This window comes from Mycteria americana, chromosome 3 (genome assembly GCF_035582795.1).
Source record: "Mycteria americana isolate JAX WOST 10 ecotype Jacksonville Zoo and Gardens chromosome 3, USCA_MyAme_1.0, whole genome shotgun sequence".
NCBI classification, from domain to species: Eukaryota; Metazoa; Chordata; class Aves; order Ciconiiformes; family Ciconiidae; genus Mycteria; species Mycteria americana.
In genome coordinates, this window is record NC_134367.1 from 88,649,937 (window position 1) to 88,666,459 (window position 16,523).

Sequence of the window (16,523 nt, forward strand, 5' to 3'; positions counted from 1 at the left end):
CAGTAATACTTTGTACATTGTAAAAAAGCACACACATAGACCAGTAAAACTGATGCAGTCACATTTTCATTATAACATGTTCCCCTATTAACTGAGCCTAACTAATTTGAAGTTACATAGGCAAGGTTAGGCAAAGATAAATTGCTACTGTTCTGCCGGGATATTAAATTCAACATGGATCTAGATTTTTAACAGGTATAGAAGATTCTTGTTTAGAATCATTTTAACACAATTTCTTCTCCTCCAGAATGAAATTCAGTGACCCCTTCCTTGACTGTTTTCCTTCCTAATCATAGAAAGAGGAACTGAAGACTCCTAGTACTGACTACACTTTTTATTACTGTAGTAGGACAGAAGCCCTAATTGTGGCATCTTCTTGCTTTCACCTAGGTAAGAGTTAAGAATGCAGATACATATTTCAAGAACTTCTTCATTCGAAGGACTATGGGGGTAATGTGCTCCTGAAAGACATAATCCATGAAAATTCCCAAGCAATTGACTCAGGCACAACTGTTTAACTAAAAAGAAATCTTTAATCTAAAGGAATTTTAAACAGAAACACACTGAAGGTAGTACAGCTCTGGAGAGAATCAAAAGCAACATAGTACTGCTACAGTCAATTTCCCACTGGAAGGGTATAATTAAAAGATGAGTTTTCAACACCTTCAAAGTGAGAAACCATTGTAAGGAAATGAAACTTCCTTGGAACACAGACAGAACAGTAGAGGAAAGCAGTAAAAGAAAAAACTCTGTGTACCACATAAGACATATGCTTATAAATAGCTAAAATGCTGGCTAAACTTTGTGCAACTTACTTCAGTAGTTCTGAGTTAATAACAAGGCTATTTTTACAAATATGAAGTCCTTTGTATTTCTTAGCAGATAGTGGCTGAAGTCTGAAATTCACAGGAAAATCTGGTAAGATTAAAGATTTTCCTATTAAAAAGGACAGTTTGTCCAACTTACTATTCCAGATCTCCAGTCAAAGAGAAGCATATAAGTAAATCAAAAGAGTTTCTTCGAAGAAAACTGCCTACTCTGAAAGGCCATTATTTCCCACTGTGGCAAAAATTTACTGTTAGCTTCACTGAATTAGGGAACCATCAGCAAAGAACATGAGCAACACTGACAAACAAGAGCATCATACCTGGAAAAAAGTGACCCACTCTTGGCAAAGTACATTGCAATCATTCAAATCCCAATAAGCAAAAGCAGGCTGCCACCAAGAAACCCAGACACAAGATGATTGCAGCAGTTGCCACAAAGGTGCACCACCCAATGCGGAGGAATGCAAGAAACAAGCCTGATCGAAACGGTGTCAGAGTATCCTCAACCTTAAGAAAGGAGTTGAAAACATTCTCTGTGTCCTCTGTTCTGCATTCAAATAGGACAGAAAGGTATCTTTCAAAAAGACGAGTATCTAAATGATAGGCTAATGTTAAAAACACTTTCAAAGTGCAATAAGGTCTTACACAGAGAAAACTAAGAAGAATTAGCTAGTTTATAAGGCATCACCTTTAAAACTCAATGTAGATAGCGCTGACTTAATATTGTGACATAAGTTCACTGTCAAATAAACCAGCTGAGTGTCCAAGAGAAGGCTGTTATCCCATTAATGCTGGGGCAGATTTTTGTGTCTAGTTCAACTAGCCAAAACAGTTCAACTCCTCTGATGTCCAGAACCAGGTTTATACATACAGAGTTAAACAGGCCATCCTCCCATATGAGAACCCTATAGCACCATGTTTAGCCATGGGTGGTAGAGGACAGTCATGGACAAGTTAGGATGTAAATGGGCCTCATACTGGGCCCAGAAATGGCCAGAGCCATGAATGCAAGACAGGCACTCTGGAGGTGCTTGGACATTAGGATTATAGTTGAAGACAATTCTATTGCAGGAGAACAAAGCAAAAGGATAATGCAAAACATGGTATCATGCTGCAACAATACCTGAACGAAGAGACAGTTTTCTAATTAAAAAAGCTAGTGGAAACACTTAGTCCTTTATGGTTATTATGCAGCATATAGTACACAAAATAAGGAAAACACTCTAGTTCATGTTGTAATGAGATACAGTCTGAATAGCAAACAGCACCTAAAAGGTAGATAAAGCCCTCTTCTTAGATTGCAATTCTCTTTGATTCCAGTTGACGGGTATAGTTTTTCATATTCTGTTCTTCAGTAAAGACCTGGAGGACAGCAACAGCTTAAAGGCTAACAACACTGTAAGAAGTTTAGCACTTAAGTTGAAATTTCCAGACTACACAGCAAGTGAAGGGGACAGAAGTAATGAAAAAATATAACACTCCGCTCTTTTCCCATAGGTATTTGCAATAGCTATAGCAAAGAAGAGAGTGCATATTTCACATTAGGACAACAGCAAGACAAGTCCACATTATTTTTGCTTGTTTGCACTAGATTATGACTGTTTCATGCCAGAACGTGCTATAATATGCTTGAAGAAAAAACAGTAAGCAAGCTACTTGTAATTATTTCTCTACCATGAAATTATCCTTCAAGATACAACAGTCTAATTTTAATTTTTCAAGAACAGGAACTACTTTTGACAGCATAGTTATAAAACACGTCTACATTTTTTTTTAAATAAAACAATTTTTAAAATTAAAAAAAACCTTCAAAGATACTAGAAAGCAAAAAAGGCAAGAAAAATTATATCCTTTAAAGTGTAACCCAGTGACAGAATTACCATGACAAGCGCAGAACATCTTTTTTAAACTTACCTCTCCTCCGTTAACATACTCCATCACAAAACACAAACGATCCTTTGTCTGGAAGGAATATTTCAAGGACTTGCAAAGAAAACAGCAAAACCAAACCAATTATCATCTTGTATTAACCCAATTTCTTGCACTTAAAATGTAACAAAATTTAATTTTATCCTCTTAAGCAGACGACTGACTTGGTGAGAACTTTCAGAGTAATTAAAAGTGTAACTTCCTATCTGGAGCATGAGATGAATTAACACAAAAACGGTCACATATTCCCCCATGTCTGCCATGTGGCCATTGATATGAAAACACCATGCTTATTATAACAAAATACTAAATAGTTACTAAAATACACAATTTTCTACTGCATTTCTTATTGCCATAGATGGCTATTCTCACTCATGGTGTTTTATGATGTCCACTTCAACAATGCCCATGAAGACAGACATTACCATATTCTTTTTAATTTCTCCCAAATAAAATCTTAAAAGTTATCTTAACCTCCAGCCTGCTTTCATTTCCAAACCAAGGACTCTAGTTTCACATACTATGCAACGTTAGAAGCACAGAGTGCCAAATGAATATATTTATGTATCATTCAAAAATTGTAACATACGTTATTATTTTAATTAAAATTTTTGACTTATCAATGTTGATTTGATTTGGAAAAATAATACCAAAGAAAATCTACACATGCAGGCCTGGCCTAAAAGAAACGAAATGCAGTAGAACTACACGTAACAAAATCATAAGACGACTCATGTGACTTAAATACTGCATGTCTCTTTAAAATATTTAATATCAGAAAGATATAAAGATACAACTGCAGTGACATTGTTGCATGATTTGATTGGAATTACACCTACTCCTGCTTACCTTTACACTCTAATTTAAGAAACTCTGGGGGACCTCAATTCTCTTGACTGAATTTCCAAGAATATTTTGGCCAAGCAATGTAAATACCATCCTCTGCTTTCTAAAGGGTGTGTTTATGATTTTCTAAATAGGAAAGCTTCCATGTTATACTTTGATATTTTAATACAAAAAAGAAAATCATTTTTCCCTACCTTAAAATACATGTTAATTATCTTTTGAAATCAATGAAAAGATTTTCTAATACATTCTCAAAGGAGAGGAATCAGAATTACTTTTACAGAGAAAGTCAGCTGTAAAATTAAAACTATTAATCATAATTTGTCATGAATCTCAAAATTTTCATCAACTTTTCAATATTTTCCTTCTATGAAATATTAACCATATGAAGACAAAGACATTGAAGTAGTGGGGTTTGAGTTTTGTTGCTTGATGGCTACTTATGTTGAATAAATAGTTATTTTTATCATTTTATTGAATTCTTAATTAAGTTTTCTTGGTAAAAATTACTTACTTGACACTGTGTGAAATCAGTAACTTTTATTAAAAAAGTGTTCATACACAAAAATGACAAAAATTGCACAACAGTTACATTCTACAATTAAATTTTTTTCAGTGCAGTGAAGCTTTACAAAATTATTAGAAACTTGATTTCTGAACTCTTAAATACATAATCTGACAAAGGATATCATAAGCACCAGATAGTTTGTTTACAGATCTGCTTTTTTACAGACCATAATGAGAAAGACTTCAAAATTTGTTTGTAAATTATGTTCATAACAGAATACCCGGAATACCCATCATGTTGAAAATTACCTGCTAATGTACTTAAAACTAATTCCTAATACTTACTGTTAAAAAAGGGTGTCTGGTGTTTTTCAATACTCTGCTTTCTGTAAGCGTATGAGCCACTTCATCCTGAGAAATAAAGAGTAGAAGAAGTAGGTCTGAATTAAGATATGAAATTGTTATTTAATTAATTATGAGGAAATGGTCAACACTTCCGAAAAGAGTAGCCTACAGTACAGGTTTGAAAAATGAATGAACCTGAAAGAAACATGAAAAATAATTCACATTTTTTGAGAAAAGATTTTAGAGTAAATTTAAGTTTGGCAAAACACATTTTAAGGTATTTATTTATTTATTTGATTTTCTTTTATTTGATTTTTATTTGATTTTTTATTTATTTATTTTATTTATTTTATTTGATTTTTTACTGAACACAATTTATTTGATTTTCTTTTTCTTATTTTCTTGCTATAAAAGGAAGTCTTTAACTTTCCATCCAATGCAGGGACGGAAGAAATGATAACATTGGATCTGATAGTTTAAAAATGTAGTCATCACAACTTTGCAGTTCTCATATGAATCATCTGAACAACATATCTACAGAGAGATTGAATCAATTTGCAAGGAACGTACACAGGTAGTAACTGACAGGCAGCTATAAAACCTAGTCTAATCTAACCTAATGTTAAGTAAAGCCAGTTTTTTGGTTTTTAAACATTCGCTTGGTTTGGTGTTTGTTTTGTTTTTCTTTAAAACAATGTAGCCCTACAAAACCCCTTCCTCATCCCTCTGGGCTGTCCTAAGCAGCCAGGCGAGCAGTGCTCCTCGGACCAGGCCCGACCTCCTTCCCCGAGGACACAGACCTCATGCACGAGAGGCGGGAGACGTCCACACAACCCTCATTTCCAGCCACATTTTGAGAAAGGGGCAATTCCGAGAGAGACGGAGACACTCTCCTGTCCGTGAGCCTGAACGGGGAGCATTAAAAAGAGCCCTGTGCCAAAGGGAGAGAAAGAAACTAACGCGGCCCCCTGGGAAGCTCCTTCCGGCTCTGGGTGGCTGCGGGGCAGGGGACACAGCGGAGGTGAGGAGGAGCCTGGAGGGGTGGCGGGAGGCCCCAGGGGCAGGGTACGGCCCTCACGCCACCAGGTTTGCAGAGAGCAGGGGCCCGGCAGGGACGAGGGGGCGAGGATGGCGGGAAGAGGGCTCGCCCTGCACTGCAATGGCGAGCAGCTCCTAAGGACCAGGGAGAAAAGCAGGGCATTTAGGAGGTTCATATCACGTATACACGGCCATTCTATGCAATTCTACCAGTAGTACATGCCGGGAATACCCCTACCCAGGCTGCCAGGGGCTGGACCTAAAAAGCCTGAGGGCCACTGGGCTGGTTTAGCCATTTTCTGTAGCACTAAGCTGCCGCTGAGCATCATACAGAATTGAAGACTAACCTAGTGCAACCCGAACGTCAACCATAATCCTGCAGAAGTAAATACATTTAGTCAGAGTATACTTTATTATTGCTGCAAATAATACCAATATAACATTATTGTATTGCACATGCTTATCAGACTGCTCTGAAGAGAAGGTATTATTAAACTAGAAAGTAAACACGGATGTCAGGAGTTTTAAATTAGACTTTAAAAATTGTCAAAATAGGAAGTTAAACAACAACAGCAGAGTTAGTGGTAATAAATTATGATGCCATTTAGTGGAATAGGAGTGCAACACTGAGTGTGTACACTACAACCACGTACTGAGGGAAAAACAAAAAACACTTCAAGGAGAAAAGCAAGCCTAAAGTTTTACTTATTTATTTATTTTTAAACCTCAGTGGTTCACCACATACGGGGCATAAAAAGCTGGCAATGGCCGGGTTTTCTGGCATTGCCTCAGAAGTTTGTAATACTGGTAGCAATTTCCTGGTAAGTGTAATATTAATCTGTCATGAAAATCCAGGATCAACGGATTTAGTCTGAACTGGGCAGATGCTACACAGCCTTCTAGATACAGCTGTCAATGCACCACTTTTCGGCTTCATATTATGCTGTTACAGGTATGACCGTCTATAGTGTATATTATATCACATTATAGGCTGAGTTGGGACTGCAGATCTATTCTACCTAGTGATTGTATCCTTAGCACTGAACTTCAGAGTTAAATGTTATTGATAAATCCCCATGGCATACTCACACACTGACTGGGCTAGACAGCTAAGTTCAGACTCAATCTGCTTCTGCTTTTAGTTTGGGATGGAGTGGAAAAACTGGTATTTGGTGACTATAGGGAAAACAACATGATCACTTTACTTGTGCAGATCTAAGCACAGTCTCATTTTTATTCTTTCATCAGTTTCTTATCAATATACAATCATACTATAGAAAACTTGGAAGGACTCCCTTCAAAACAAAATTCCAGTTCTGAGGCAGTCAAATTTAAAACACCGAGGTGCTCCTATTTTCATCACGGGATGAAAGGCATGTTTCCTCACACACTTAATCTTCTTGTTAGTCTACAAATAGGCAGAAAAAGAGACCCTGGTCTGCTTTAGGGAGTGACAGGTTCTGCCCAATCCATCAGCTTTCTGTTTTCAGGTAAACAGATCAATGAACAGTTGTATCCCTGATCTCTTCAAAATTTATCTGGCTTTATACATACTTCTGTGAACAAGAATTTCGCTCAACAGAGAGAGACAAAGTTACTGAGAATCAGTTTTAACCCTTCTAAAAATTGAGTGATATTGTAGCAGCCAGCAAACTAAAAGAAAAACCCTAAAATTCAAAAATGTGGTTTTTATTTTATTGATACAAAGAAACAAGCTGACATGCTCTGAAGGCTGGAAGGGTATAAGTGAGCAGCAGCAGAACAGGAGCAGTCAGACATAAGACTCCCCTGAGGACCCCTGGGTGCCACAGGTGAGCAGAGCACCGGGGAAGGATGTCAGGCTGGGGACTGGGCCACAGCATGCAGCAAACAGATAGACTCTGAGACCCACAGGGCAACCCACAGAGATTGCTGCCATTTATGAAGTCTTACAAGGAGGGCCACCGAGATGCTCCTTCCCAGATGCAGAATCAGGAGAACGCAGCAGCAATACCCTCCTTTCTTTCTGCCATCTCCTGATTATGAAGAAGAAAAGGGCACTCTTGCTGTTAGTCCAAATCATATACATGCCAACCACCCTGCAAGTGCACATGAGACCGCTGCTAACGGCACGCAGAACTCACAGGTCAGTCTCTTCTCTGCTGAAGACATAAATTTAAGTCTCTCCCCCTGCACCAGGGCTGGTTTTAATGAAACTCAAGGAAATACAATTGGTTTTGAGGTTTCTACTCCTCTATCAAATTTAAGCAAAACTGATCAACGCATTCAAAAGTTATTAGAACGTGAGTGACAGATAGACAAATGAACATAGAGATAGACTGCAAAACTCTGTAAGCCCTGTTTTCATAGGCCAATAGGAAAATTAGAAAAATCTGAAGGATATTTTAAAATAAAATATAAGTAAACCATGGTAGTTCCCATCCACATTTAGTTTTTACAAATACTGGTATTGTTAGCCTCAAGCATTCTCAGTCAGATCCACATCCCTCAAAAACCTCCTTACTTAATAATTGGGATTATTTTTAATTGCATCTCACGGTGATAAGGGCATGTAGGTTCCTTGCTCTCAACTTGTTCTGAGCAAGTGGGATTCAAAACTTTAGAATTGCTAGAAACAAAGCTCAGAGTAGATGATCTTAAAGTTTAAGCTTATTAAAATTATGACCAAGCACAAGAGCTAGTTACACTAAACTGATCAAGTTTAAGTGAGTGCACAATGTCAGTTTAAACCATCAGCTTCAGACTTCTATTGTTCCTCAAAAACTGAAAAAAAAAAAAATTATTAGTCCCATGCACAGCCATCTTATCTAACAACAGGAACAGAACGCAGGCCCATTAAATTAATTGCATTTATCTGAATAAACCTGCACTTGACTTAGAAAAAATTTTTGAGGTATGTAATATACCCTACGATGCACTTTTTCTTGTTTTAAACTTGGATTGCACCATCTTCCTTGCTCAGTGAACTCTCTCCAATGCTTTAGCACACTCTACATTATAAGACACTGGAAAAAGGCATGCAAAATGGGTATACTTTTTTGTACTCTTGTTTTCTGAAGATACACACATATTTCTATCAAACTTACTTACCATCAAAAATCAAATACACTTTATTTATTAGATACTGATTATTCCATTCAAAAAAAATGACCCAATATTAAAACTATAACCTTCCTTACCTTTGCAATAATGACTTCTTTTTTCAAAATCTTCATAGCATAGTATTTCCCACTAGCCTTCTCTCGGACCAGGATAACTTTGCCAAACGTGCCTTTGCCCAGTAGTTTTAAATAGTCAAAATCATTCATTGTCTATAAGGAACAAAGAACAAGGATCAGCAAGACTTATGCTATCCAGTTCCAATATGAACACAAGTATGTCCGCATATAACCAAATGCTGTTACCAATATGATATGAACAGTTTACAAAAATAGGTACACTTCGATGATTAAGTTCATAATAGTTAACTGTATCCTTAAACCACTAGGATATATTGTTCGATACTATTATTATAGTTTTCTAAAGTCAAGTACTGCACAGTATACTACACACACACACACACTTATTTTTACAAAGCACACACAGAACAAAGTCTTAGTCTATACCAGCATTTCATGAATGCTCCGCATCTAAGAAAGCTCATCAACTCACGTATTACCAGGGACAGAAGAATATGGCATATCAGTAGGTTTTGCGTAACACCAACCACTGCGCTGATGGCTTTTTTGAAACATACATGATCCTCACTGCAATATTATACCAGTAAGACTCTACAAGTCTTTGCATTAGAGGTGGACTTTCAAAAATTTGAATACAGATTACAATTACATGTTTCTTACATTAATCAATCTGGCTCTGAAAAGGAAGAGGTGGCAAGTTTTCCTTTCATGTGACTCCATTATAGTGACCATTCAAGCATCTAGTATCACCCTAGTTTTGCAGGTTAAGCGTAGTACATCCAAGAGCCAGTTCCACCAATGGACAATCTGAGTCCAGTAGGTTTATCAGCTCAACTGGAAGTGTCACACACTGCAAGAATATGACCAGATAATCTCTGATCCCAAAGCAGTTTAGCCACTTTCATGAGCACAAAGCTTGAGTCAATAATCATCTTAGTTCTGCAAGTTCATTTCACAGCCAGTTCAGAAGCATCAACCCTATGGTCTATGCATTAGATGCAAAGATGAGGATGTAGAAAAAACAGCACAATACTGAGAACGCAGCAACTGCACAGGGCCACCCTGGATTGAGAGCAGGGTTTCTTTGGCCAACTCAGGGCCAATCACTGGCTTTCACTGCGTGTTCCCACAGCACATCTTTCAGCGCACTGTGTTACTGGCTTCGTTGCAGCACCACATAACCACACACAGACCGTTAAGGCACCCAGGAACCTTGAGGAAAGCAGTTTAAAAGCTCTGAAAGACAACACACTCACCTATTCTTGTTATAGTACTGTCCTGCAGTATCAATAACCTTCCTTCCTTTGTGAATAATACACCTCAAAACATTTATAAAGAGCAATTATACTCCGAGTCTCAGTTTTGCTAAGTTAAAATATATTTCATCCTGTTATGTGTGAGGAAAAGATTGTGCCTTATCTTTCATCTTCCTAGTGTCTCTATCACTAGTTGCAGCCTCAGGCAGTTTTCTTGCATACTGGCGTTCCAGACAGATAAAATTCTACTTGTGTCCTCCACAATGGAATTAGTACTTTCCTTATCCCTACCAGAAACACCTCTAACAGTGCCTACGTATCTCACACACATTCCAAGTGTAGAGCTATTGGGCTCTACTCTCCCCAGTGTGCAATCACAAATAGCGGCAGCAAAATATATTCTCTCTTGTGAGAAAGAATAAAGGGCAAAACTTCCTTCTGGAATTATTTATTCCTTTAAGCTCAAGTGCATGATACTATTACTGTGGATCTGAAGTTGCTGTCGACAAACTGTGAAAATAATTCATGCAATTGCTCACTCAGAGTCAGTCTGAAATCTGCTCACATAAGGCGTAGAACTGAAGTTCCATCAACCACTTTAATGCTGTAATTCCTTAGCTTTTAAGTGTTCAACCTGCAACTTAAAAGCTGCAAAAGGTCTCCAACAGACTACTTAAGGTAACACCTGGATAGCTGGATATTTCAAAGCTTTATTAAAGAAAGATGCTTTTCATATATCAATTTTCTAGCTGTATCAGCAGGAATTAAATCTTTTTCCCATGTAATGGTTGATTGGTAGCTTCTAAGCAAACTAACCTTGGTGAATTCCATTCTTTGCTCACATGTAAACATACTTACACATTTTGCAATGACAGATCTTGTTTTGCTGCCAAAACCACCTCACATCAGGAAGAACAAAACTGCATTTATCCCAGTAAGAAATACGAGTAACAGATTTCAAAGGCTTAGTATACTTTTTACCTAAAGCAAATCCACACAAGTGAGTGTAAAGTTAAAGTTGATGACCACAGACAAATCCTTAAATGGTCTACTTTTCCAAAAACTAGTATAATCTGTTACAACTAGTGATGCTTGTTGTAGTATGTAAAGTTGTGACCCAAACAATATGTGGCTATTAGTACTTAATCAACTAAAGGTAAGACTTCTCAAATATCACAGTCAGTACCTTGGAAAGTCAGGTTATCTAATTTGATAGTTCTATGATAACCATCAAGCAAAGACAACTGCCTTTGTGCTAAAGCACTGAAAATTGACAAAAACACATGAAAAATCCAAAACGGATTCAAAACACAGTTCAGGCAGAAGATGAGTAATTCAGGGCAGAATCCTCCCTGTCTTCAGTCATAAGCTATCGCATTCCCCAATAAAGAATGGCCAACAGCTTTATTGATAAAGAATACTCAGTTAGTGACTGTAACAACTTATCACTTCTAACAGCAAAAAAATTATGGGATCATAAGCAGCCTCAAAGGGGTAAATTTTTCCCATACTTCTGATCTTTTAAAGGCTGGACTTAGAGAAGGACCATCAGAGTCTGAATAAAACCAGCTCAGAACAGCAGCCCTTTGCCTACACACAGAAGGAGGGTCTTGGCTTGACTGATCACAGACATAGGTTTGATGGTAAGGGCAGCAAGCCAGTCAAATCGAAAGACTCATTCGCCCAAAATTTCATTACATAATGTTCATCAAAGCAGTCATGAATCTAGCTGCAAGCTCAGTGAAAACAAGTTAAAAAAATATATGTATATTTATAAGAGGAAGGTAATAGGTCTGCAAGATTTTGAGCCGTGGCTTAACAGCAGGTTATGGCAGTAGTGCTAGTTCTAAGAATAAAGTCTCCTGATGCTCTCATTCCTCAGAAGCTCAGCAGAAGGCTTAGAGATGATACGCAGTGCAGGGTAACTCAAAAAGTCTGCCAAAGAACACAAGACCTTGGGAGATAAAAACACAGATGTCATAGCTAAGGGTGTACTGAAAACTGATGGAAAAATGGAAATATTTCCTAAACCTGAGGGATGTTGGTAAGCAAGTTTGGAGGCTCCCATAAGATTGGATTCTTTCTCCTGGATGATTTTGCCACCTTTTTCATTCCTACTGAACTCTGAGGATTGAATCTTTTTCCTCATTACATTACTTTTTGGTTTCCTCTGAAAAATCTATTCTTTACTCATCCTGCACCCTGCAGAACAAATTTGTAAAGAAAGGAAAAAGCAATGAAGCTACAGGAAAGCGCACTAACCAAAGAACTGTATGATGTTCAGCCTTCTGTAAAGCCTATTTACTCCCCTATGGATGATCTGTTCAAAAGAATACATCCTACTACAGGTACTAAAAATTCCTACCAAGGAACGAATTTTTAAAAATTCCTGACTTGCACCAAGATTATACCACTTGGAGTTTTAATCTGACTTCGTCAGGAAGAAACTCTACTTACAAGGAATAATACAGCAAGAAATAAAAGCAGTTTGCTAAGAATTTCTAGTGCTCCGAATTTTAGTGACGCTATTACTGTAAAACTTAAGCAGCACATTGATACCATTACAAAAAAATTGCAAAAACAACCCAAGTGCTTTTGGTTCTTTCAGCTAATCTGGGCAGGGACGTTACTGTCATGTCTGTTCAAATCAAGTTCCACATCCTAAAGACTTTCTTCGTAAACCTTTTGCTACCTTTTTAGAGAAGAACAGGCCCACTCCTCTCTGTCTCGTTTCTTAATCTGATTATGCTCTTCTACTCATATGTATACCATCTGGTGCATGCACAAGCAAAATTCACTGGGCTTAGATGTAAAATGAGGTGACAAAACAAGCTTGTAGGACACATTGTGCAAAAAATCCCTGAAATGAAAAGAAATCCAATACAAAAAAAAAAGCAATAAAAATGCATTGTCATTATAACTGAAATGGTTCTGATTATATTAACAACTACAAAAGCTTAAACAGAAGCTTTTCAGAAACATTTCTACAAAACAGGAACAGTTATAAAAAAAATATATTTTTCCCAATTTCAATTAACACAGAGGGAGTGACAACTCCCTGTCATAATGGTCACTTAATATTTTTGATTCCAAAAACTTCTGAGAACCTTTCGCTGAAGTCTTCCAACAGTCAGAAATCTGCAGTGGGATTTCGAGTTTTGGCAAAAAAAAAGAATCCTTGCGGTCATCAGTATGCTCTTCACTGGCTACAAAAACTCCATTCCACTCTATTATTAGGTGTTGAATATCCCCATTTTTCATTTCACCTTTGTTTTGTAGAGTTTGCTTTTGGCTTGTTGCCAAAGCCATTAAATATTCTGCAGCACTGCACAGGCACTGTCCCAGCATCTTATTTCAGCATTTCTTAAAGCGTAAGCAGCAAGACAAAAACAAAACTGATCCTCCTTCTCCTCCTGTTCCCACAGCCCCTTTTGCTGTATGGGAAAATGCACTGCACTGTGAACAAGGAAAGCATACATTCCAGATACACTACTTATATTAGACAGCATTAATTTTGACACCTTGAAAATGCTTGTTGTTATGCAGTGGTTTTGTGCTCCACTAAGAGGCTTTGAACAGTGCTCAGATCTTTAAGAGAGCAAACCCAAATCCCTTCCACATAAGCACACTGCCTCTCAGAAAGACTGACACATCTCGAACGCTGCCTCTGTCTTCCTGTCACTTATCATATTTCACCCTGGAGCACAATCATTAAACATCTATGCCACAAGGCTAAAAGTTCAATGTCAACCTGACAAGTTACGATGAGAGTATTGTTACAGCTGTATATAGTTTTTACCTTTTTCTAGAATGGAAAAAGGTTAGAAAATTGCATACAATGAAACAACATGAAAGAACTATGTTTGCACTGCAAATCCAAGTTCTCAAAAGTTAGGACACGATAGAACTAAGATTTCCTATGACACCTTTGTTATATTCATAAGGGTATAGTTTTCAGCCACTGATTTTTCTATGATTCTTGCTTCATATAGTACAACGAACAAAACACGCTCTATGAGTAAAGGCATTTCATTCGCTATTTCTTCGCTATTTCTTTTTCTATTTACGTTCGCTATTTCTTTTCATTGTTCATCATTCAAAGGCATTCAGCCACATTAGCTATAAGACTATTTTGCTCTAGCAGCAGACTTCCGCTTAGTTTTCTACAGGTTTCACTTCTAGATAGAAAGAATGAAGCCAGTCCTATAGAAACAGGTTATTATTTCTCATGCAATTTCAATGCATTTCTTGAGTCATGTCAATCCTGTATAGTAAATGAGACACATCCGTTTGAATGATCCATTCTTCAAGAGCAGTCCGTACTTACAGAAACACAGGACAAAATGGAAATGGAAAATAATAAGCAAATTTTTGTGCGGTGCTGCATCTTTAAAACATGCTCTTGGTTGTGTGTATCCTATTGACTCCGGTGATACAACTACAAGTATGGTATACCCAACAATGTACATATTCCTACTTACACCAAAAGCTGTGAAGGACTGCAAAAAAATAAAACACTGTTTTCTCTTACTTCATTGAAAACTAAAGCAGAGTTATTTTCCCAGATAGCATAAAACAAGGTCATTAAAAGCCAAATCCTGCTAGCCTTTCTCATGCAAATTATCTAATTTGTACTGGGTATATCTGCATGAGAAAGGGGGCAAATCTACTTGTCTAAAGAAAATATTTTCTTACCATACTTCTAAAAGAGTAAACAAACAAAAAGGAAAAGATGAAAATAATATTCAAACAATAAACAGAACATTAACATGTGCCTGATCGGTTGAATTTGTTTTTCAGAAGTGCTGTATCAGATAGCATAACAAATAAATAAAACTAGAGCAGTTCAGCTCTACTGAAAAAACAAATAAGTACTTTTATGCTTGTAATGCACTGAAATTTACCTAGAAATACTATTCCCTGTATATTGTTTTATCCAACTAGACCATTCTACAAAATTTATTTACATATTAGTTGTCAGTTATTTTTTAATGTCATTACCTTTCTTTTATGATGGGTTGTTGAAGCATCCATCTCTTCTTCTCCTATATTGTCTATCTGTGAAGTTGGACTACAGTTCATCCTCTCCTCTTCTTGCCTCTGAAGTCTGTCTGCTACAGCCTGGATTGCTTCTGTCCATTCTTCCCTATCATGAACAAGCCCAACATCCCTATTAGAAACTCGTAAAATACATCCAAATAAATGGTTTATAATGTTTTTCACATGCTACATTGGTTCAATGTTCAATTCTCATGTTATATGAGTCTTCTACTGTGTAAATAAATCACTTCAATTTCCTTCCAAATTCTGCATTATGTTAAAGGTGGTGAAGTTGACCAGCATCAAAAAGGATCACTGCATGGTTAATTTCAAGAATTTCCAGTGTCCGATTATGTAAATATTTTAATAGTGAAAACTTGAAAACACTTGCTCCAGGTATAATACAGCTCAGAGCATACAATGTCATCGCCCATCCGATACTATCTGATAATAACTTGCTATTTTAAGAGACTTTTTGGTATTCCCCTTCCCTGCGAGACATTTTCACTGAAAATAAACAAGGTTTATTAAACCACGCCGCGTGTTCAAATCTTTGTCTGTCTCCTCTTAAAACTCAACTTGTTGGCTAATTTTAAATTCCCCTGAGAAAGAGGCCCTCGAAGATAATTAAATTCCTACAAGCATCATAAAAACCAGTGGCTGCATGGAGGGGCAGGGCAGATGAGGGTTTCTGTGGAGGGACAAGCAGGGGCAGCTGAGCCCATGGCTATTCTGCGTGCTGGCTAACCAGCACAGATATGCCAGCCGACCCATCAGCATGCCACAGCCCTACACCAAGTGCAGTACCTGGCTGCTTTTTGCTCATCCAGCAAGGGATACAGGAGGAGTCTGGTGGTATTACTGAATGCAGTAGGAGGTACTACGCTGCATACACAGAAGAAAGATAGGGTGGAGAAACAGTACCAAGGTAGAATAAAAAAAAATTCTAAGTGAATATACTAATGAAAGAGAAAGAACAGAAAAAGCAAAGTCGTTGGTTATTTACTGATACAAACAATACGAATAAAGCTAAATCACAGTATTAGTCTCAACAGGACAGATGCCCACAGCGGGAAGAATCAGTGTATCTAAGCAGAGACACAGAATAGAACATTTAGCAAGGTACACCATCTCATACCTTCTATATGCTTTTGGTGCATTAAAAAAGTTAATTGTTAAGAGTTTGTGTATGTTTACTGAAACAAGAAAAACTAATAAGCAAACATAAAATAAATTATAATAAACATACTGATTTCTGTGCCAAAAAAAGGAGCATATTAGGAGGAATAAAAGGAAAATTTAAGACAGCAAGGCTGAAAAATACTTCAGTGCAGGCTTCTATTGCTCAAAATTTAACACTTCAGAGACATATCATGACATAGTTTTGGCTTATTTGAACACACTCATCCCACCTACTCGCAGGCAACTCTTACACTAGCTGTGAGCTCAGATAATATTTTACAGAAGCTGACTTACAAATTCTTCAAATAACTGTTCAGATGTGCTCAGAATGTCACAATTCCGAGTGTTGATTGCTGTGCAGTCCCAGCAGAGAC

General features: G+C 37.3%; 1 protein-coding gene across 4 annotated transcripts in view; it reads right to left on the reverse strand.

Annotated features, from left to right (window-relative positions):
- Positions 1-16,523, reverse strand: part of AKT3 (AKT serine/threonine kinase 3) — a 284,305-nt gene that overhangs the window by 172,491 nt on the left and 95,291 nt on the right. For all 4 annotated transcript variants that reach the window (XR_012774795.1, XM_075496022.1, XM_075496023.1 and 1 more), the window contains exons 5-8: positions 14,929-15,073; positions 8,672-8,803; positions 4,455-4,520; positions 2,742-2,810 (exon numbers count right to left, since the gene is read on the reverse strand). Coding sequence is in view for 3 of the 4 variants with exons in the window: in XM_075496022.1 (XP_075352137.1) it covers positions 2,742-2,810; positions 4,455-4,520; positions 8,672-8,803; positions 14,929-15,073 (412 nt within the window). In the remaining variant the exon portion in view is untranslated. The remainder of the gene's footprint in view (positions 1-2,741; positions 2,811-4,454; positions 4,521-8,671; positions 8,804-14,928; positions 15,074-16,523) is intronic.